Source organism: Platalea leucorodia, assembly GCF_965183815.1.
Source record: "Platalea leucorodia genome assembly, chromosome: 9".
Taxonomy (NCBI): Eukaryota; Metazoa; Chordata; class Aves; order Pelecaniformes; family Threskiornithidae; genus Platalea; species Platalea leucorodia.
In genome coordinates, this window is record NC_138831.1 from 5,681,900 (window position 1) to 5,703,902 (window position 22,003).

General features: G+C 46.8%; 1 protein-coding gene across 1 annotated transcript; it reads right to left on the reverse strand.

Annotated features, from left to right (window-relative positions):
* Positions 1 to 328: 328 nt before the first annotated feature.
* Positions 329 to 18,198, reverse strand: ACOX2 (acyl-CoA oxidase 2; the record flags this gene model as incomplete). The annotated part of the gene is made up of 14 exons (XM_082321666.1): positions 329 to 1,074; positions 2,012 to 2,144; positions 3,829 to 4,046; positions 6,851 to 6,956; positions 7,968 to 8,129; positions 9,283 to 9,473; positions 10,303 to 10,465; positions 11,585 to 11,757; positions 12,168 to 12,283; positions 12,757 to 12,876; positions 13,620 to 13,727; positions 14,243 to 14,394; positions 16,732 to 16,894; positions 18,039 to 18,198. The coding sequence occupies 14 exons, from the start codon at positions 18,196 to 18,198 to the stop codon at positions 1,012 to 1,014; spliced, it is 2,028 nt and encodes a 675-aa protein (XP_082177792.1). The 3' UTR covers positions 329 to 1,011.
* Positions 18,199 to 22,003: the final 3,805 nt, after the last annotated feature.

Genomic DNA, 22,003 nt, shown 5'->3' on the forward strand with positions numbered 1-22,003 from the left:
TCATATTTTTTTCTCCCCCCTCTTCACACATTGTAGGGGTTTTGACTTTTGTAATAAGCGGCAATAAGAGCTTTATCCTTCCTATAAGGGGAGGAAGAAAAGCTGAACTGATGAAGCTCAGGAAAAGTGGTTGTTTCCTTCCTGCGACACGTGGTAAGAAATATCTGTGTTAACTGGCATTGAATTATAATCACAAGATGTTCTTTGCAACGCTTAATTTACTAGCAAATTAACGACTGGCCTGGATCAGCCTGCCCTTTCCATAATTATGAAGTATAATAATTAGAGAAGCAGTATTCCAAATAATACACTTTATTGGAGCCCAAGATTTATAGAAAGACAGTATGAGCAGCTCTATTAATGGGAAAGTAAATTCTGCAGGCTGGAGTTAGCATCAGCTTGGTCTGACTCTTCATTAGCCAGCAATACTCCACTGCTGAGCAAGTTAAGAGCTATTTTAATTGTTCAAACAGATGTACTCTCTAATATACTTTTTGATCTATGAGAGCAAGTTGTTCCTAGAAACCAAGGACCATAATTTTACCTTCCTTGGGTTTTTCAGTAAAGTGCTGGGGGTTTTTGTGTGTGTTTTTGTGTTTTTTGGTTTTTTTTTTTTTTTTTGAAGGCACTGTACAGTCATAACACACTGAGGGGGAGCTGATAATGTGGTTTTTCTTTTTTCCTTAGTTGTCATATAGTGGATTTAGAAAAAGAACAAGAAAGCCAAATGGCATAGTTTTGATGCTATCAGGACACTTCAGGTGAGAAAACAGCAGACCCTAGGCTATTTCTGACTAGATTGCCTCATAGCAGGGGGTGCCACTCAGCATCGTGTGGCTTCTGTCTGATTAAATGCAAATGGCTGCCTAAGAATCGTGTTTTGTACTTGTTGCAACTGCGAGTAAGCAACTGCTTATTAATTCTGATTAGTCATTGCTGACGCTTCGTAAGTGTACTGCTGCACGAAGAGCAGGAGGAAATGGGGGGCCTTCGCTCGGATCATCGTGGTCTTCATATTTTTGATCGCGTGTTGTGAAGAAGTGGCTTCAAATACCTCTCATAGGCTGGGCTCACCTGTTCAGAAAGAGAATGTGGAAGGGAATTAATGGTAATTAAGAAGGAAAAGGCTATATTTTTTTTTTCTTAAGAATGACCTCTGAAGTATAGAAAGCTAGACTATTTAAAAAAACCCAAACAGCCAGCTACTTCAGCTATGCAAGATTTCTTTCCCTCTCATATGAGCTGTCCTTCATAACCAGTACACAATAATCCCAAACGGAACAGCATACTATTTAACTTCAAAAAATACGCTTGAACTTGAATGTTTGCTGAAGGCAAATTTTGTGTTCAGCTGTAGAATTTCAAAGGGTTGCTGATTACCACAGTAAAAATCTCACTTAAGGCAAAATGAGTTTTCAAACAGAGTAATAGCTATTTGCATCCTGCAGAATTTTACATTACTCCACAATATGGATGAATTAAGAAGTGAAAGTAAAGTGCTAAAGACCATGAAGGATTGCCTTGTTTAACATTTATACTTTCTGGTTAAACATATTATTAAAAAAAAAAATAAAAAAATTAAGTATTGCACTAGTAAAAGCACCAGCGAATGGAAAATATCCTGCAATTAGTGGCTCTTGCAGCCATCTAGTGTTGTTCCATAATACGTGAACTATGTAAACAGACTTTTGGTTTAGCTTATTTTGTACTATGTTACCTCAGCGATGCAAGTTTAAAAACCAAAATCACATTGGTGGCACACAACAGTCCAGCTCCTGGGTACAAGCTCTAGTGCTCAGGGGGCTGTAATTCATCGTTAGGTTAAATGCCTGAGCGAAGACTATGGGTGGCATAACTGGAGTATCACGGGTCGTGGTTCAGAGCGAGATACTGAGAATTAAAGGCTCTTATTCCACTTACTTTTATCTGTATTGCTTTTATTAAAAGAAAAGCAAACAGTTTCTGCTCTGGCTAATGCAGAAGTTGCCTGGCTGTAGTCCAGCATCCATACCTGCATGTTGGTGGGTGACTTCTGAGCCCACTCGTAAAGCCGTTGGTAAACCTGTCCGTCGTAACTGCCAAGCGCAGAATTCAGGTTCTTATCTGTGAAGTCAAAAGCGTCCACTAGCGGAACAGCATCCTTCCTAAGGAGCAGATGAATGACATTCGTATTACCGAAGCGGGTATTGCTTTGTAAGGGAGGAAAATAAGCCCAAGGTAAACTTGAAAGTCGGTTGTCCGGGTTCCTTAGCCTAAAAAGCTTGTGCCGGTTTTTCCCCTTGCCTACGCTGTGGGGGAAATCCTGCGTGTTTTGATTCCTCAGAGGCATGTTCCGCTAACCCCCCGCGTCGTCTGTACGGCTGAATGGGTATTTGCAGGGTCTTGTAATCACCTGGGGTCCGTCCCGAACTCCCTAATTCGGGACTCAATCTCATGTCAGATGTTTTCTCAGCAGCTTCTGCTAGTTCTTGCTTTTGGTTTTTGTTGGGTTTTTTGGTTTGGTTTTCTTATGCTGTATGTGTTTTGTCTTACAAAATGGAATAAGGTTGCTACTAGATTGATGTGAAGTGCTTTGCTGATCTCCATCTACTCTTAAGTGTTTCTGTTACCTCGCCATGGGGCGTCAAGGTCTTCTACTCCCTTTGTGTCTGTAAGGACAAAGCAACCCTGAACCGCACCAAGGGCCCATGTCAGCGGTCAGCAACAGATAGCTAGAGCATAAAGACAAGTATGTAATGACAGCATCTTCTCCTAAGCAGGAGATGGTTTCTTCTTCCTCGTCCTCCCGTCGTCCCGGGTGTAGGAAGTCGGGCTGGCTGTACCCCACACCTGAGGTACAGGGATGCAAAGCAATTTGCTCAAATGTTGGCATTTGCATCTACCAGTTCCTTTTGGGGAAGGGTTTGGGAAAGGCTGGGTTTTTCCTACAGACCGGGAAGTGTTTGTATCCTTCTAATTGTAAATAACTAATTACCCAGGTAAATACCCACTCCATTCTTGAATCCTGTTAACAAGGCACGGCCTAACACAGACAAGTTGCAATGAATTCCAGAGACGACAATGTGTTAAGCTTTTGAAAACGTTAAATTAAGTTTATCGCTTAACTTGAATTCTGCGATCAGTTCTGAAAATGCTTGCTGTTCGGCTCAGTCCTGTTCAGCTCTTGGTTATGGTTCTCATTTCTCTCCAGGTGGCTTAGGTAGAATTTTATATAGAGTAGCAACTCGCTTCTCTGCACCGTAAGTTAATCTGTTCTTAACTAACAGCACTGAGTAGTGAAAGGTGAACCCTCTGTCAAAAGGCTTTGTGTTGTGATAAGTTAAAACCTTACCATATCTCAGAATTCACGTAGTTAGTAATAAAGGGTGTCGAGCAGATGCATCTGAAGGAGCTGTAGGCAGGATTGTTTGGGTACCAGTTGCAACTCAGCCATGGCAACAGAGTAGGCTGTATTAGCTGCGGCTTAAGCAGATTTTGCCGTGTGTGATCGGTTGCTGTGGCTGCCTCCTGCCAGTGCTGCTCTGACTACGTGTTTTCCTGCTTTCGCTCTGCTGCAAATGGTAGAAAGTGTTCAGGATTTCTTGATTTATAATTTAAGATTCCAGGTTACGGAACTTTACTTTAGAGATTGCAGAGGCGCTGGACACTTAGGTCTGTTTTGCTGTGAAAACGAGCTCTGTATAGATGTTTCAATTAATTTCTAGTGCTGCCAGGCAATGAAAATAAAAACCGAATGAGGTGAATTGGCTTTGGCGATGTTGCCATAGGTACAGCAGCACCATTTTATATCTAAATATGTGTGTCTCCTCTCATGCTAGAGCAGCTCACCGAATGACAGCCAGGAGGTCCAGGTATGATGCTGTGACCATGTCCATTTGAGCTCCAGATAGGTATCCGTCATGCAAGAAGACTCCTGCATTTGAGAAGATCCCGTGTAATGCAAAGAGGTCACAAAGATGTTTCATAATCTTCTGGATGCCAGCCTCGGTCTTGAGTTTTTCCACAGTTTCTGCAAAGTTTTTCACTGTGATGTAGTGGCAGTGAGCCTGGAAAACAAATGCAATCAACACTGAATGCACCTCAAAACACATTTAGTGGGCCAAGTGACTCAAACGTTCTCACAAAGAATATAAAACCTTTTCATTTCCCTGGCACTTTTCCAGTCTGTCGTCTTTGTTTGCTGGTTGACCAGGCCTTTTGCATTCATGTCTTACAGCAACAGCAGAGGAGAGAACTGGGGGTGTAAACAGCCAGCACTGTGGTATTTGTAGACTCTAGAAAACCGCTTCAGAAATCATGGTAGTACTTATTCTAAATATGTCTGACGAATACCCCAAAGAGTTTGTGTGATGGAAGCACATTGGCATGTGCTTGCGTTGACCCCTAGCAAGTGAATCTTGGTTATACATCAACAGGAGAAGACTCTTGTTGAAGACCGTGGGCTCGTGGTACGTTGGGCTCAGTGTCTATGGGGCTTCATCTCTGAAAACATACGTTGTCACAGAAGAACAACTAAACTTACCTCTCACTTTTGTGGTTTTAAGTAAACTGATAATTTTGGGGTCAGACACCAGTAGAGTGTCTTAACTGCCAAGTTACAGAAATATTCGCTGAGGTCCAGAGCAAACGAAGCAGGGTGACTCCACCTGTTTGTGGGGGTGACTCTTGTTACGCTGACATCGCGGCGGGGGGTTGGTGGTGTTGGTATCTGCGTGGGTGCGCTCCCCCGCTGTACAGTTCTCCTCCCAGCCGTGGGTGTAACACGGCACGCCTGCGCCGCAGCTCTTCTTGCCGGCACGGTCAAGCAGCGCGGAGGCCAGCGTGGACTGCAGAACCTGCCTGAGGAGCTGGGTGTCTACTCAAGCAATTAACCTGTGCGGAGTCTGCAGCAAAGCCGTGCTCGGTGTCTGAGCCACCCAGCTGAGAGCTGGCAGGCGTCAGTTCGCATAGCTGCCGTGCCAGTCGTGTGGGTGAGTCTCCAGGAAAGGTGTGGAATAAGAAGTAAATACAGAATTGGCCCAAGAAGGCAGCAGGCTATCAAGGTTTTAAAGTTACGGGGGAAACTCACGGGTCTTGGGTGACTCTTCCTCTTCCTGAAGTATCTAAGAAACTTTTTGGGCCCAGATGCCATTTTCTGAAGAGTCTAGCAGCACAATTGCCACTGATAATACCACAGCCAGCCCTCTGCATGTGTTAGGCTCTTCAGAAATAGTTTATTTCTGATTAGTCCTGTGTCTGGGTTCTCCTCCTCGCTTCTCAGAGGGAGCTGGGTTCCAGCTCCCCCTCCGACACGTCGTCTCCCCGGCTCTTCAGTCCGGAGACCTTGGCCACCCGTTTGAGTGGGTGCAGGAGGGAACGGCTCATTCAGGTTTGTGTGCGGGCAGCGCTGCTCAGAGCCTTTTCTAGAGGTAACCTCAAATAGGATCGTTTTCCTTCAGTTTCATTCCACTGAAAATATATTTACATTTAAACAATTATCGGGAAAGTAATTTTAAAAAGTCACTTTGTTTATAGGATGCCTCCTTTATTTTTGAGGCAATTGCACGGTGTTTCTGCTCTTTTTCAAGCTTACAGCATTGAACGCTCGCTGCTTCCACTGCGTCAGTGTAATCGAAAATGAGAGGTGACGCACGGCAGGCAGGCGACCGCAAAAAACGCCGCTGCTGAGATCAGGTCTTTGCTCCCTTACTCAGTGAGTTCTTGTTTTGAAGGGTTATAACCGTGCTGACCGGTATGAGCGGATCAACGCTTCCGATGGTTTTGAAAGGATCTCGGCTGTTGCTGAGAGTGAGTTTGACTCATCGAGGACTTCATCTCAGTGACTGACTACAGGGGGGCTGTTCCCGACTGAAATCACCAAGGTGGCATCGCCACAGTTAGGTATGTGTAGGGTTCCTTTTTCCCTGTTAGGGGCTGCTTGCTAAGTCCGTTTCAGTTTGGGTTGGCTCTGGCTGAACGCTAGATTACAGCAAGGTGTTTTTCATTAAAACTTGAACGAAGTTAAAATAAGCCGTGGATCTGTTTCAAAATCTGCCTTTCCTCAGCTTAGGAAGGAAGGAAGGAAGACCCTCACCATAACTGTAGAGGAATTGCACTTAATTGCATATTAAAAAAAAAAGAATTTTGCTTTTTGGAGATACTGAAGTATTAGTGGTTTTGGTTTTCATTTAAATTTAGGGCTTTTCTCCCCTCTTGCTTTTTCTGCTTAGTTCTGTACTAACCAACCCCTGTTTTGGGGAACAAATGCTGCTGTCCCGATCCTACCTCAGCTGAAGGCATGCTGGTTGCCTGCCTAATCCTTGTGAACTAGGAGTTGGTTTTGAATCTCTTATTTGGCTTTGATTCGATTTTTCCTTCAGTAGTAATTAACATTGCACTTACCACTGCTTTTCATCGTTTTCCCTGCAGTTATCTTTCCTTGTGAGAGTGGTAGATGTAAGAAATACCAGGCGTGTTTCACCCTTGCTGTGACTCCACCAGCTTTCTTATAAAAAGAGGAGCGTTAGCTGGAGATGGTGGGTTCTTGTTGCAGGATATGGGAGGTCTCATTCTGCTAGTAGTGGCAGCATAACCATGAATATATATAATTTTTTTTTCTTCCTTTCATTTCTACTCCCTCTAGTCTTTTTCTGCCTGGCCTGTTCAGATGGCAAATTCTTCAGATCAGGAATTGCCTCTTACTACGATTTTTCCACCATGCAGACCACAGTGGTGCCCTGGTCTTCGTGGTGCCCCTTAGATGCTAACAGAAAACAACAAACAGCGCTGGGACTTTAAGTTAATCATGCTGTTTCTGTTGCATATTGTATCATAAAGATGAACGTCAAATAAGGAGAGAAATTTCGCTAACCTTGGCAGCCTGCACCAGCTGCACTGTGCACTGGTTCCACGCGTCGTGCTTTTTGACTCCAGACTGAATCAAGTCCTGTAGTTTAGCTGCTGTGCTGCTTACGAGTCTGGAAAATTGAAAAAGCATATTGTAGATGAATATAGCAGCCCACATGCACTCATTTCATACTCAGACTCGTGTGTGATCGTACGGCAAAATGGCATTTCTGACATTTGAAGTTATCTACGCTCAGTATGATTGAACTTAGATTATGCAAAATCTAAGTGCAACTTGGGAGAAGCACCCAGACCACCCTGGTACTGAAGGATTTCTGCCTTCCCAGCTTCCAGGGTAGTTTACCAGGGGGTCTGCTGAGTTTTTCTTGGGTTATATCTGTGTAAGGAGAGTTTGCAAAACAAAATAAAGTGGTGATAATATTGGACTGATGTTACACTACGTTTCTACTTTTCTACACAGGGATCCAAATCCTGCTCCCATTGACACCGAAGCTTTCGGAAGAATGGCTCTGTTTTAACACTGATTTGAATGACGGCAGGGTTGTCTGTCTGTTTACCTGCTTTTCAGAGATGATGCCTGTATGAACCATAACGTGCACGTAATACTCATGAGGCCGCTCATGATACCATTTTTATTTGTGTTGAGTAGTTGAATGTGTAGCTGAAAGGCTACAGAGAGAATGAGAGGCTCTGTGTTTGCTGCTGTGCTAATTGAAAACAAACATCGGTTTCACAAGTATGTGAAATTTTAATTTTCTGTATGGGATTGCAGAGGATCCGGTTGCCTAAAGGTTTTACTGGATGGCAACTCAGTGAGGTGGTCTGGGATTTACTTAAATAGCGCCATCAGCTCGGTGTCGAATCAGCTCTGTGGAATATCGTTGTTAGGTAGCACGTGGCTTAAAAACTTCTGATGTTCTGAATGTGAAAGCTTCATGCTGAACATTTGACGTGGCTGTTAATCCTGTGTGAGTCTTCCTTTTCTCTTTCGGGAGCAGATGGTGTCAGTTCTTGTGTAACTTATGTTATCTTACCTCCCTTTAAAGCAAGGAAGAAGCTGAGCTCTTAACACATTTCTGATGTCAAAGAGATAAACCCTGTCTCCCGTCCTCCGTACTGACCTGACTGCCATGTGTTGATAGGCCTCCGTGTAAATATCTGGACTGAGAAAATCCAACTTGGTCTTGGCTGGACACTTCCCGGGTTTCACGGCGGCCAGGTAAGCGACAGACGGCGGAACAGGCTGGCCAGCGCTGGCTGCCATGAAGCACTTATTGAGGAACCTGGGAAGAGGGTAACAGTCGGAGCAGGGTATGGTTCTCATCCCCACGCAGCAAATGGTCATTCAAAAAGTAAAGCGGGCTCGGGTGAGGAGCAGCAAGGTCTGACCCATCCCATCAGCGGTCTCAATGGACTTGAACAAGTAATGACCTTTTGTTTTGCATGTTATTCGCAATACCCTGATCTGTGATGGGTCTCAGCGGTAGCCCGTCTACTGTATCTAATGCTACAGCAATCTGTAGTGATGAATTTTTAGGAAGAAACTTGCTGTGGCTATTAGCAGTCTCAGCAGCACGGTGATTAGATACATTATCAGCTTTGCAGCCTGAGTCTTAACGCTCTGGGAGTCTTAATGGTGGTTTGGTCTTACCCTCCGTGATCCCTAACACACAGTCACATTATGTTAACAAACATGAGACCCTTTCTTGGAGCTAAACATGTGTCCAAGGAGCATTCCCCGCTCCCTTGTTTTTTTGGCACCTTTGCTATGACCTAGCCTGGACCAGGTCTGGAAGTAAAAGGTTACGGCATTTCTTTTGACCTTGCAACTGATCTTGCAAGAAGGAGCAGTAATGAGTGCAGCGGTGTCTGCATGCAAGCACAGAGCTGCGTGGTAGCGCCTCTGTCCCTGGGAAGTGTACTGGTTTTCTCCTTCTAGTAAAAACACGTTATTAAAAGTTCAAGCAGCTGTGGTTTTTCTCCTGTATTTCATCTACTCTGGATAATCATCAGTCTGCGTGTTCGGAGGAAAGTGGTGTTCCTGGAGCATGACTCATCCGCTTTCAGTATTCAACAACTTTGCCTTCTCTGAATCAACCTCACTTCACCAATATCGCATTACATCGGCTGCTTAAAAAAATAAACTGCAAAACTTGTATAGCAATGCTTTTGCTGCGCTACTAGACAAAGAGGAAAATGAGGTTATGCAGAACAGCACCTGCATACATCCCCAAACCAAAAATAGAAGAGCGAATCCGATTCCCACACACCTCCATGCCTGTTAGACAGAAGACATGAATAGTTTATGTCCTGAGTTGTATTTTTAGAAGGTACTGTGAGAAAGGAGTAGCTGGTTTTACTGGTTTTGGAGAAGAAGTGGTAGAAGTTGAATAAATGAGGGGGCAGGCTTTTAGATGAACAAATTTGAATTGTTACCTGGCAGCTTGCAGGAGCAAAATGGTGTTTTCCCCTTCATAAATACAAGAGGCAAGTATTTTAGTATACAAGGAAGGGAGTCCGCTCAGCAAGGAGTAACCGTGTCCCCCGCATGCCCGAAGGCAGATCTCCACTGCTGAGGTGCAGTACTGAGTAACCATGGCTTTAAAGCCAGAAGAAAATGCATGGAGCTGTTTTAAAAAAAACAAAACAAAAACAAACAAACAAAAAAACCAAACAAAAAAACAAGGCAGAGCGTTAATGGTGCAAGTGTTGTAAAGCAATCCTCAGAATAAGTTTCCTTTTTTAATTTTGTGCAATTTCTGGGCATGAAATCCCTGTCAGATCCTCCTTTGCATGCTGGTGTAGCACCCAGCTCCCTGAACCCGGCCATTGGTTTCTGGCTGGGATGCTGCACACCCTCGTGCTGGGGATGCTGCACACCCTCGTGCTGGGGATGCTGCACACCCTCGTGCTGGGGATGCTGCACACCCTTGTGCTGGGCACGCTGTGGTCAATTTATGCATTTTTGGGTTTCTCAAGCAGCAGTGGCTTTGGCAGCCCTTGTTCAGAGTGTGTTTTCATTTCAGGCTTCCAGTTGCAAAATCTTATGTTCTATCTAAAAAGTCACATTTTTGATTTTGGCTCAGAAGTGAGTATTTACATGTGTATTTGTAGATGAAGTTGTGAAATAACGCTTTGCGCCACCAGCTACTTGGAACAAGATTTTTATCAAATGGACATGCTTTTCAAGGACTTTTCACTCTGCAATAGTTCCCAGAGCCAAAAATTTGGGGTGGTCAAGCTAATGCTGTGGCTGACTGGTTGTGGACCTAGGACAAGCCATTCGATCTCTTAGTGCTTCCTCTTTCTCCAGTTATCTAGCAGTGAGAGGAATGCTTGTCCAGTTTGCTAAAATACTTTGATATTCAGAGATATCAAATATTTAATATTCAGAATATCAAATAAGTGCAGCCGAAGTGCGAACCGGCTGTATGAGCGAATCCTGCTGCAGCTCACCTCCGGCAGCGTGTCGAAGTTCTTCCTCTGGACCTCTCTGTACCCCTTCTCAAATAGCTCCTGCAGGTAGTCGTTGATGAAATGAAAGGCATAAGCTGCTGCCAACTGGGGCAGCAATTTCTCTTGCTGAGTCTGGTAGTCGAGGATTTTTGCTTCTTCTTCCCTGTTGGAAGACAGCTGGTGAAGTAGGGGAAGCATGGACATGGGCGTAGCTACTGTTAGTTTACCTACTGCGTAATGAAAAACGGCATTTTGCATGACCGAGAAGCAGTATGTGAACAGGACTGAGCCGATCTCGCGGCAGCAAACCTGCCCAGCTTGCTAAGCTGTTAGAGAAACAAGCCCGACTAGGAAAAAAGTGATTTTTCTGCTGTGTTGGTGAGCCAGCCTAACAGAGTAGAAAAGGCTGCGATGCGTGATCGGTCGGTACGGAGCGGGAACAGGGGCTGCGGCAGAGGATGAGGATGAAGCCTTCAAGGACAGCAAGTTTTTCCGTGTTATAGGGGAGGCGGTGGCACTGCACCCTGAAAAACTTTTGCTTTTCAAACTGGTCGTTGTGGCCCTGGGTGTAGATAGGTTTCTCTGAAAATATTTGAGTCTAAATTATTTTAAGTTTTTGGAGCTTTTTTTGGATGTTCTTTACCACTTTTGCTGTGGTTAGTACATTTAGGACTTCAAATGATGGAACTGGTTATTACAATAGTTCAGCGTGCTGTGCTCTTGTGTTTGGTTTGCGTTTGAACCAAACCACGTTCTCATTAGGATCTTGCTTTTGAAAGGAGATTTAAGCGGAAAATTTTGAAATCCATTCAAATGAAAATACCTATTTAAAAATTACAGGGATTCTTACCAGACTAATAAAATTCAGTGTTGTGAAGCGTGGATATTGGAACTGTGGATGTTGGAAGGTACTTTAACGTCGCGCCCGCTAGTAGGATGCTATGGGATAAGAATTCAGCAACTTGCCCGCTTTGTCTGGTTTCTGCTGAGTTATGGGATTACACTCGAAAGCCAGTTATAAGAAAAATAAGTTGCCTGTGTGAACCGCTGAGCTATTCAAACTATGAAACTTATCTTTGAAAGAACTGTAAACATTCTCTTGTACTTTGACTGAAGCTCGTTAATGTAAATAACGGGGAAGCATGTTTGTAATACCCTGTCTGGGCCAGGAAACAAGCCAGCGATGTGCTGAAAGATAAGATGAAAAGCAGAAATACAGACTGGTGCGGGGGAACATGGTGCATGGTCCCCTTCCCGCCGCTGCGGGCTGGCGTGGCATTACCCAGGCTTTAACTTGGACTGCCGGCGAACCACGGAGTATCGGATGGCAATGGTGCACGCTTTCATTAGAGGTATTACAGCTTCGTCGGAAATGAGGGAAATGCGCACTGTAGTCATTGTGAAATAATTAATCTGCTGTGATCCCAGTCTTACGTAGGTGCCATCTGGTTGAACCTAGAGTAGAGAGAGGATGTTAGATGCCGCCTTCTTCAATGCTCCAGTGCTAGGATGGCTGTGTAATCTCTATGCGTAGAATAAAATGGACATCAAAATCCTTCACTGAATGCAAAACTAAATATTTTTATGTATGATGGATGAAACATAGCCATTTGAAGAGACAAACTCTTACATCTTCTGGCTCAGATAGGTTCTGCCTGCCCTGTGATTCCCAGCCTCTGAACGTGGAATTCCTGACACCGAGTTTCATTTAGGATTCAGGTAATTTCTGCCCTTGATAAAACCACAGAGGCTTGCAGAGACCTCAAAGGAAGATTTTTGTCCTAAATTTAGGCAGGTCCCTGTCGTCTCTCTGGCTGTGCACTGAGAGTCTGACGGGCGAGCCTGCGATGTGAGCCCGTACATACCTCACAAAACTTGTTCAGCATGTTCTCCCTGGGGACGCGCACATTCTGCAGCATGAGGTAGCCGTTGTCAATGTGCTCAAAACTCATTTTGGGACCGATGTCTCCTGCAATTATGCCTGCAGCGGTAGAAAACATGGCCTGCTTACTTCCACTTGAACTTTTTTCTCCCCATTTTGTGTCAGGCTGGGGATCTCAAAGAAAAGGCACATTCAGCTCTGCTTCTTCCCCAGCATGGGTGATCTTGCCTGAGGGATGAAACAGGCATTCAAATGCCTCGTGGTAGTTTGTTTCCATGATCCATGTTACCCGTGTTGGCTGGGGTTAGAACTGAGGTGTTAATGCAGAGGTGGTCAGAGCAGCCCAGGCTTCTGGTTAAGAAGGCAGCTTGGTCTGGATATGCCTGAGGATACATTAAATCCTCCTTTAGATAAAAAGGTTGGCAGTAATGATAACTATGCCTTGGGTATCTGTCTTGGTTTGGTTTTGGCAATTATAACTCTCTCTCCCTCGGCCCAATGTTTTAGAAAGCATTTAAGGGCAAAATAGGCAGAGCACCTGCACAAGTGCTGCGATGTCTGGGGTCGTTTACCTGGGCAGAGTGAATGGTCCTGAAAGCTGCGTATCTGCACGATGAAGGGATGCACGCCGTAGCACTTCCCGTGGATGTACAGCTGAGCAAAGACCACCGTGTGGGTCGCTGACCTTCCCACTGCGAGAAGAAAAACAGTCCCATTCCCTTAAGACAAGGTACAGCACAAACACTTCCACAGTTACCAGCAGCCAGTGCTAATTGTGCGTTAGGTCTCGCTAACGTATGGGTCAGGGTAGGGGTGATCCACAGATGCTGGAAGCTGGAGATTGCCTAAATCTGTGTTCTAAGCCTGCTCTTGGAAGTTGCATCATCCTTCTGCCTCTGTCGCTGCCCGTGAGGCTTGGATGAACAGTCTGCATCGGCAGATGAGAAAAAATAAGTAAAGTTCATGCAGTACAGAGAGAGTAGGAAGTGCTGTGGCTGTTAGAGTAACTCCGGCTGTTTTCTGTGAAATACCTTCCTGAAGGGAGCCATGAATTTCACACTTGAATCCTTTATGCTGAGACTGGCTGATGACTTGAATTCTTTATGCTGATCCTTTATGCTGATGACCTCCCTGCTGTTTTTGGTCTGAGTATTATTTACAAAGAAGAGGAGGTTGATTCCTGCAGAGGCAGGAGTTTCCCTGAGCGAAGTTCTCCAGCCCTGCCACCCAAGGGCTTTTGATAGATGATGATGGCTCCCTTCTGGCCTTTGAACTTGTACAAAACCCTTTGGTCTCTTACTTGCCTCTCGATGTGTGCATCTCTTACTAAAGTCCTCTGATAGCACCAGGGCCCTCAAACATGGAGCTTGGGCAGGGCAGACCAAGTAACTGAAGGAGGCAAAGGAGAAAAGCCAAAATAGCGTGTGGTACTCACTGTCTCCAGGCCACCACTTCATGGCAGAGATCTTTGGTGTGTTCAGTATAAACTCCTGAGTAGTGATATCAAAGACTGCTGTTGTTTCCAAACCCTGAAGATAAGTTCCTTCAAAACAAAACAACAAAAAATATCTCCTGATGTATCACAAGGATGGAGAGAGTGGAGGATCCCTGGAGGCTGGTGTGGGTATTACCAGGGTTTTGTGGTTTACCCTCCTGACGAGAACCGTGGGACGATGCTCCCAGCGACCCCACACCATCTCCTGCAAAGATCTCTTGAGCCACATGGTACTCGGGCAAGCTGCCTGGGTCGTGGTGACAACCGTCAGCTTGGGCAAGCTGCCTGGCTGATCCCCTCCACCGACGGTGACTGCCTGCTATCTAACCGTGAGATTTCACCCTCACCCTTGTTATTTTTTCCACATTGGCAAAACCAAAGCCAGTGCATCTCCAGCTTGCAGAGGAACGCTGAGGACATCAACCTCTAACATGCAGGTGGCATTTCCCCCCCAGCCACCCCTGCTCCAGTGAAGGACGGATGGCTTGAACTCAAATTCCCCCGAGAATCTGGGCCAGAGCCTCTCGTCCTACAGAAATGCCGCGTTTTCTTTGCAGCCTTACCGTGCCCCAGTTCAGTCTGGGCATAGCTTCCAATGAGCTGATACTGGCTGGCGAGAGGAATCCATTTGGCGATCTGTTTGTCGGAGCCCAGCACTGAGATACTTCTCATGAAGATGCGGTGAAGGAGAAACGCGACGTCTCCTGACAGTGCCCTGCGGGGAAGGCACAAGGGGTATTTTGACACGGATGAAGTTGCAGGGATGTGATGAATGAGGCAGTGACACTGCAGTGGTCACCAGACAGTATCATCTGCTGCCGCTCGATTTCTGCGTTGTCATACCTTACCCAACATCCAGCATCAACACAGTATTGCAGGAAAAGCGCTCTTCCAAGCTGCTTTTATTCCTTCTTTCCTAACATAGTTTGCTTAAGTGTTGCTAGCTCATTACTTCATTTGCTCTTGGAGGAATTGTCTGTTCTGAGTAGCAGATGCTGAGCTCCTAAAAACACAGCCCAGCTCCAAAGCTCCTGTGGCTCTGATAGCTTGTGAGCCCTTTGTATCTTTATTTTACTTCATAGGATTTTTTTCCTGGTTATTTAAGTCACATTTTAAGGCTGGGCTAAAAAAAAAACCCACCACGCTACCCTAAACCTCCAAACCCTGGCAGATCACTGTGGGGCACATTAGACTGAATTACATATGTAGGCATCTGAGACCTGGATCTCCTGAACCTTCCCGTTCCCATTCTAGGGAAATACCTCGGTACCTCGGGTTTGTTGCTGTACTGTTCCCTGGCTGTTTGCTGTCAGTGAACAATACTGGGGTTCATGGAGATTTGGCCTGACTTCAGATGTTTTTTTTTTTCTTGTGGAAAAATTCAAATACATCCTTGTAAGAGCTGGTTCACTGTCTGGTCAGGTCCTTCACCATCGCCAGCTGATAGGGCTGCATACATCCTAAAAAGCACTAGTCCAGAAGCTGTGTATGGGAACTTGGGTACAGAGAAATCCTAAGAAAATACGAGGAATATAATCCCTTTTCCTGGGATTCCTCAGAATATGGTTGAATCACCTCACAGATACAAGTACATGTCCTCTCACACCTCAAAATAAGTGGCTGTGCTGTTCTTGGTAGCTTTGTATGGCTGTTAGCACGTTGCTTTACTGCAGTGCTCTAGTGAGCATCTCATTCCAGATAGATACCTTTTATTTTTAACAAATGACTGCGCCCTTTCTTTTATACTGGCCCTGAGAGAGAATCAGTCATGCTGAAAAAGTGGGAGGAAAAATATGAACAATGAAGTTAAAGGGAAATTGCTTTAATGAACTGAAAAAGACCTAGTGAAGCCTTGGCAGCCCATCCAGAAATAATGTTACTTTAACTGCGATTTAAAAAAGCTGGCTTTTAAATGTGTGTGCAAGTGATTCACTGTGTCTGGCACCAGGAGGCACCAGGACTTTGTCCGTACGAGCCTGGTGCTCACCTGGTGTTTCCGCAGAAAAGAGCTGTCCCGCCGGGCGGGCTGTGCTCTTAATCCAGCAAAACGTGGTGGCACAGGGCTGCTGAAGCCCTTGGCGACGGGGGCCTGATAAAAGCAAACCTAGGTGGGAGAGGTGGTTGAATTTTGTCCGGTTTTTAAAATCTGCTGGGATTATTTTTTTTTCTTCTGAGGGAAGAGTGGAGAGCTGCTTTTTATCAGGAATATAATGATCAGGTCCGAGAGCTCTTGATGGAAGATTTTCCCCTTTATCAGTCCCACTCCCTGTAGGCGGCGAAGAGCTTAGCGTAAAAAATTATAATCTTTCATATGATGAAATAATGGGAAATGACTTTGAGTGTCAGCGGTGATTTATAAGGTGCAGGCATTGCCCTTTTGAATGACGCATTTGAACTTGCACCTTCTCACTGGTTATACAGCCCCACCAAGCAAACAGTGTGCGCCGGGCAACAGCAAACTGGTACTTTTCTTTAGCAAAGGGGGAAAGAAGTTGGGGCAAGCAATTAAAATTAAAATCTGGAGCTCAGCCCCATGCAAAGCGTTCAGAAACTTTTTTTAAGGAAAGCATTGTGAAAAATATTTTATTCCATTTACCTACAAACTAACATTTTGTTGTTGTTGTTGTTAAAGACAATATGGCTTTTCTAGATAGAGAAAATGTCATTTTTAATTTATCTGGAAGTCAATAACATAACTGAACCAGCACCACTTCCAATTCTGGTTATACATTTAAAAATGTCCCAGGGGTGGTATGAGAGCTGTAGCGCAAGTAAGGAGCTTGCTGTGGTGGGAGTACGATGGTGGGGCTGTGAACTGCTGTGCTCTGTCACGCTGTACCCATGTGCTGCTCTTTGAGAAGCTCCCTGCCGTGTATCATCATTTTCCTTTTTCCTGAGCGTGCTGCTAAAGTAAAAACCTGCAGCATGTTTGTATCAAAACCTTATCTGTCAACTGTTGGCCTCTCCCAGCCTTTGCTAAAGCCGATTCTTGTTGGCATACAAAACTTTGAACAAAAAATTAGTTGTACATTGAAAAAAAAAAAAAAATCACCTGTAAATGTACTTAAATTCAGGTCCATTTTCAGTCCATCCCATCTCGTGCATCTTTTTCTGGAGATGAACAGCCTTTCTGACTGCTGCTTCGTACCTCTCATTCTGGCTCTGGAAATACTGATTTTCTCTGCTAAATACAGGGTCACATTCGATAGCTTCGACTGCAAAGCAACAGAGAAGAGTTGGTTCTCCTGGGGCTGGGGAGGTGCGGGCGGTGCCTCGAGCCCCGCTCGGGAGGAGTGGGCAGGGCTGGGCTTGTGGGTACCGATGCCGTGACTTTTTAGGGTGACCGCAGGCAGGTTTTGTTTTGCCAGTGCTGGCTCTGGTGGCTGTCACGCCTAACTCTGAAAAGCGGTGGGTTTGGGGAAGGAGAGGGGTCTGTTGATGGAAATAGTGACCCTGCAGGGTAAGGCACCGGCCCTGGTCAGAAAATGCCATGGATCCCCCTGTGTCTAGTTGCTGTTCCCGTGCTGTGATGGCAGCACGAGCTGTGGTTAGCTGAGTTTTGCCCAGAGGGTGGCTAATGGCCGGAGCTGCCGGGCATCCCGCTCGGCACCAGCGCTTCGGCTCAGGACTTTACCAGCCCTTCACAGCATTGCGAAGCGACTCCTGGGTTTGCTCTTTGTGTCAGCCTGAACGCTCCCGCTGCTCCCTTTTTGCCTTGAAACCTTTGAGTCCATTCACGTTTAAGGTTTTCCTGAACTCCAGTTGCACCGTGAAGCGTGCGATCCCAGGGACCTGTGCCGTTTTCATTTGATAAGGGTATCATACGGGTGTAGTTACAGGCACAAAAAAGCTTGCTTTTTTTTTTTTCCTCTGTTCCTTCTGAGCACACAGTCATTTTTCGGCACACCCATCACGAGTGAGAGCAGCTCAGCCCGGCCAAGCCAACCCACACAAGGAATTCCCCACCTGGATGAGCCTGAGGTGCCGAGGGGGTCGCTGGCTGCGGTTCGCGCATGGCGTGCATCGCTGCGCAGCAGCGCTAGCCCCCGCGCATCCCCCTCGCGCAGAGATGCCCACCCCTGTGACCCTCGGTCCTTGTGTTCCAGTTTAACCAGTCTTGCCAGCGATACTGGGGATGGGAGCAGGGAAGGGGAAAAGCTTCAGACAGCGGGAGTGGCTGCGGAGGAGTTGTGTTCATTTACACTAGCAGAGACTCCAACTCCACACTCCCACTTTTTTAAGAGATGGGTGATAAGCAAATACCTGGGAGCGCAAAACCCGCCGTGCAAAGGAGGAGCAGAAACAGCGGGGACGTAGGCATGCTCCGTACCAGCCCGCGGCCTCGGAAGCTTCACTCACCCACTGCCCTCCGTATCCGAGTGTGCTCCGCACCGCCGTCCAGCCAGGCCGTGAGCTTTTCCACGCTGAAGGAGGCTGTTTGCCTCTCGCTGGCGAGGTCGTGATTCACGCTGCCGAGGACTGAGCCCTGCGAGTACTTGCCGGTCTCCAGCAGAGCCATCCCGGAGGCTGAGCTGCTCTGGGAAGGGATGGGGCTCGTTAGGCGCTGGCACCCCTTGAGTGGGTGGTTGATGAAGGTGTTGGGTGCAGCGAGGAGCCGTTTCGGTAGGTTGGCCAAGATGTTGTACCTGCACAGGCAGCCTGGGGCATGGCTCCCTGCGCTGTGGGCACAGCTCTTGCAGGGTGCTGTGCTCAGCAAAAGAGTTGTAGGAATGTACTTTGTACATAAATAGGCACATTTCCATGTTAGTTTAATAAAAAAACAAAACCAGGGGTTGTGTGTATATTTAGGCACTGCCTTATCCTCATTGCAATGATATGGACAATGAAAATTTAGGGCACTTGTAACAGCTCAAAGTGCAGGTTTTATGATATATTTTTTTTAAACATAAAATCTTTTTCTTACACCTGTCTGTCCCCAATGTTTTATGAGAAGTTACTGCTGGAATATCCCACGACTATGTGTTAGTGTTTAAGGGGGTTTCTGGCCCTGGCCCGTTCCCCCCCACACTGGGTGCTGCCGCTGCTGCCCAGCCCACGGAGGCTCCGGGACCCGCGCCGCCTCCGTCCTCCTTCCCCCAGGGCTCGGCTTTACGTTCACTCCTAATCTTGTAATTCCTGTGTTAGCAGGATTTGTCGCAGGATACTAACAAAAAAGAAGTGTGGTGTGTGGAAAATAAAGCAGATTTTTCCCTTGAAGAGGCTGCCTGCCTTCCTGAACTATTTTTAATACTCTAAGACATTTAAACAAATGCAAATATGTTCTGAATTCCTGCTTTTCTGATATTCAGGCCTTTAATTCAAGCTGTCTTATTGTCCTGGGAGGGAGAAGAGACTCAAAGCAGCGTGCTGAGTACACAACACTGGAGAAACCCAGACCTGCCCTTGAGCCGTCCCGGGAAGCGCCAGGCTCGGCGCTGGAGCACTGGGACGTCTCAGCTGCCAGCTCCCTCTTCCGTGAGGCCGCGTAAGGAAAAAAATCTGCGTGTCTGCCTGCTACGTGCGAACGCGAAACCCCACATACCTCGTCCCACGCGTCCCTTGGGGAGCCGTCTGGCTGCTGCCTACCTGCCTGGGCCACGCTCCCGGCGTCCCCGCTGCAGGGACCTTGTCCCCGGGGCCAACGGAGCTTGACCAGGGCCGTGGGTGTTTCTGCATGTGCGCGGCGGCGCGCCGGAGCTGACCTCTGCCGGCAGCGGCCTCTGCGCCTGCTAGGTGTACGGTCCCACAGCTCCCAGTGCCGAAAGGGCTGGAGCCTCTGCTCTTAAAAAAAAAAAAAAAAAAAAAAGCCATTTTTCTGATCTCACTTCAGGCTATTTGTGTGTCGGAGGCTGCGCTTCCAGCTCTGTCACCCAAGTGACACCCTGTCCCAGTATTTTTAACTTTTTTTTTTTTTCCAGTCTGCTCAGGATGGAGGAGAGCACCCCTCGGGCTCGCCGCTACTTGCCTGTGGATTTGACTTGCTCAACGTTTTCCCAGCTCGGTTCTAGCACTGCCCTCAGCCCTTCCCGCTGTTTGGGGTGCAAGCCAGGCGACAGGGGACTGCCTGGCAGGCTGGGTTGTGCCAGGGGGAGGTTGCCACGGGGTACGTGCTGCCTTCATCTCCGGCAGTCCTGAATCTGTCCCTGCTGCAGTCTGTCCTGGTCTCTGGTGGGCAGGAGCTGGCAACTCACACCCCCCTGGCTACAGCAGTGTGAGCCTGACGGGAGAGGAGTCCCTCTTGCCCACAGTTCATCGATGAGCCTGTGCTGCTGCTGCAGACCTGCTCGTCTCTCACTGGAAACTGCTTTGTCAGGGAAGGAGGTGAAACAGGTGGGATTCACCGTACCGTAGAGTTGCTTTAAGACAGGGAGTTAAACAAAGGATGGGAAATTGGATGTAGTTTTGCATAACTGTAATTTTAAGCTTGAGCCTGAACCAAGCCCAGCAGCCATGAGGAGCAACAATAAATCAGAACAGCTGACTGGAATGCAATGAGTGTGCTCACGGGCAGTGGATGGCGTGTTAGGGATGAGTCTGGTAGATTAAAGATGCTGTGTGGCTCTGTCACCCTGCCAGGGCAATAGGGGGTCCTATGGACGTGTTGCTTGGTACCCTGGTCCAGTAGCATCTTTCTGAGGTTATCCATGGGCTTTCTCTGTTTGGTCTGCTATTTTCTTCTGCTGGAGTCAGAAGTGCTTGGCCTTGTGCTTCTTGAGTGCTGTTTGCAATTCAGCTAGCGGGTCTGGGTCTCCCGAAGGAAGGGTGAGGGAAGACAGGCTGGAAGGAGCCTGTCCCTGAATCTGTTTGCAACCTGGCGTTCATGCAGGCTTGTATTTGGGCAGGCTCACGGGCTGCCTGGGTAGGTCCTCGCCAGTCTGCGTCAGTGAAGCCTGAGCTGGAGTGCCACCGGAGCTGCACGCCCGGCAGCTTTCTCATACGCCTCAGCTCCGTGTGCCCACGGGGTGCCCCGAGATCTGTGATGGGAACCAACAAAATCCACAAGAGCACCTGGTCATGGTGTGTTGGAACACACCACAATCATTATGTTGCTGATAATGTTGCATTTTTCCCCGTTTCCATAAGCCTGGACATCCTCAGTATCACGTCCGACTCACAGGTTTCATATGATGCTTTTATCACCACAAAACCGGTCAGTCTGTGGCAGTTTTAGATAATTTTGGAAAATGATCTGAATATAGAGAAATGCTGGGGGGAGCTGGAGTAGCTGCAGTGCCTGTCGCCAGGGTTGGAGTAGCTGCGGTATTCTTAAATAGTTGTTTAACCCTAAGCAAGACCTGACACACATTCAGGAGATGTAGCAATAGGAACATGCTGATTTGAACATCCCAAGGATATTCAAAATTCTCAAGAGCTGTTGTAATTAGCCTGGAGAAGAAGGAGAAGGTGGAGCAAGGTGTATCCCCCATAGGCTGGCTCTCTGAGGAGAAAAAGTAAAAAGTGTAATTATTAATAATTTCTGATAGATAGCTCCTGAAGTACAGAGGTGATGGCAATGCTGAGTACAAATACGAGACTGATCTCATGACCAATAATTTTATCATATCATAAGCCAGTGTTACACAGTACAGCAAAGCAACAGCCTTAATCCGTCTCCCAGAGGTGCCAAACAGCACATAAATAGTGACAAACAGTATATATGGCAAGTGAGGTGTTACATTAACACAACTCTGAGAGCAAATACAGCAACTCTGAAAGCAAGTAAATCAGCATTGTGACCAGCGATAACTAAACTAACATAATGAAGGCTTATAATGAATCTGTTTTAACGCACTGTGGTCAGATCTGTTGTTATCTCAACCCTTCGAGCCCCACACTGGGCACTGAAAAGGACTGCTGTGGTTTAACCCCAGTCGGCAGCTAAGCACCACCCAGCCGCTCACTCCCGTGGGATGGGGGAGAGAATTGGAAAAAAAAGAAGTAAAACCCGTGGGCTGAGATAAAGACAGTTTAAGAGGACAGTGGATGAAGAGAAAATCGTAATAATAATAACGATAAAAGAATATACAGAGCAAGCGATGCACAATGCAATTGCTCACCACCCGCTGGCTGACACCCAGCCCGTCCCCGAGCAGCGGTCGCTGCCCCCCGGCCAGCTCCCCCAGTTTCTATACTGGGCATGATGCCATACGGTATGGACTAGCCCTGTGGCCAGTCTGGGCCAGCTGGCCTGGCTGTGCCCCCTCCCCGCTCCTCCTGCACCGGGCAGAGCCTGGGAAGCTGGAAAGCCCTTGATTTAGTGTAAGCACTGCATAGCGACAACTAAACCATCGGTGTGTTATCAACGTTATTCTCATACTAAATCC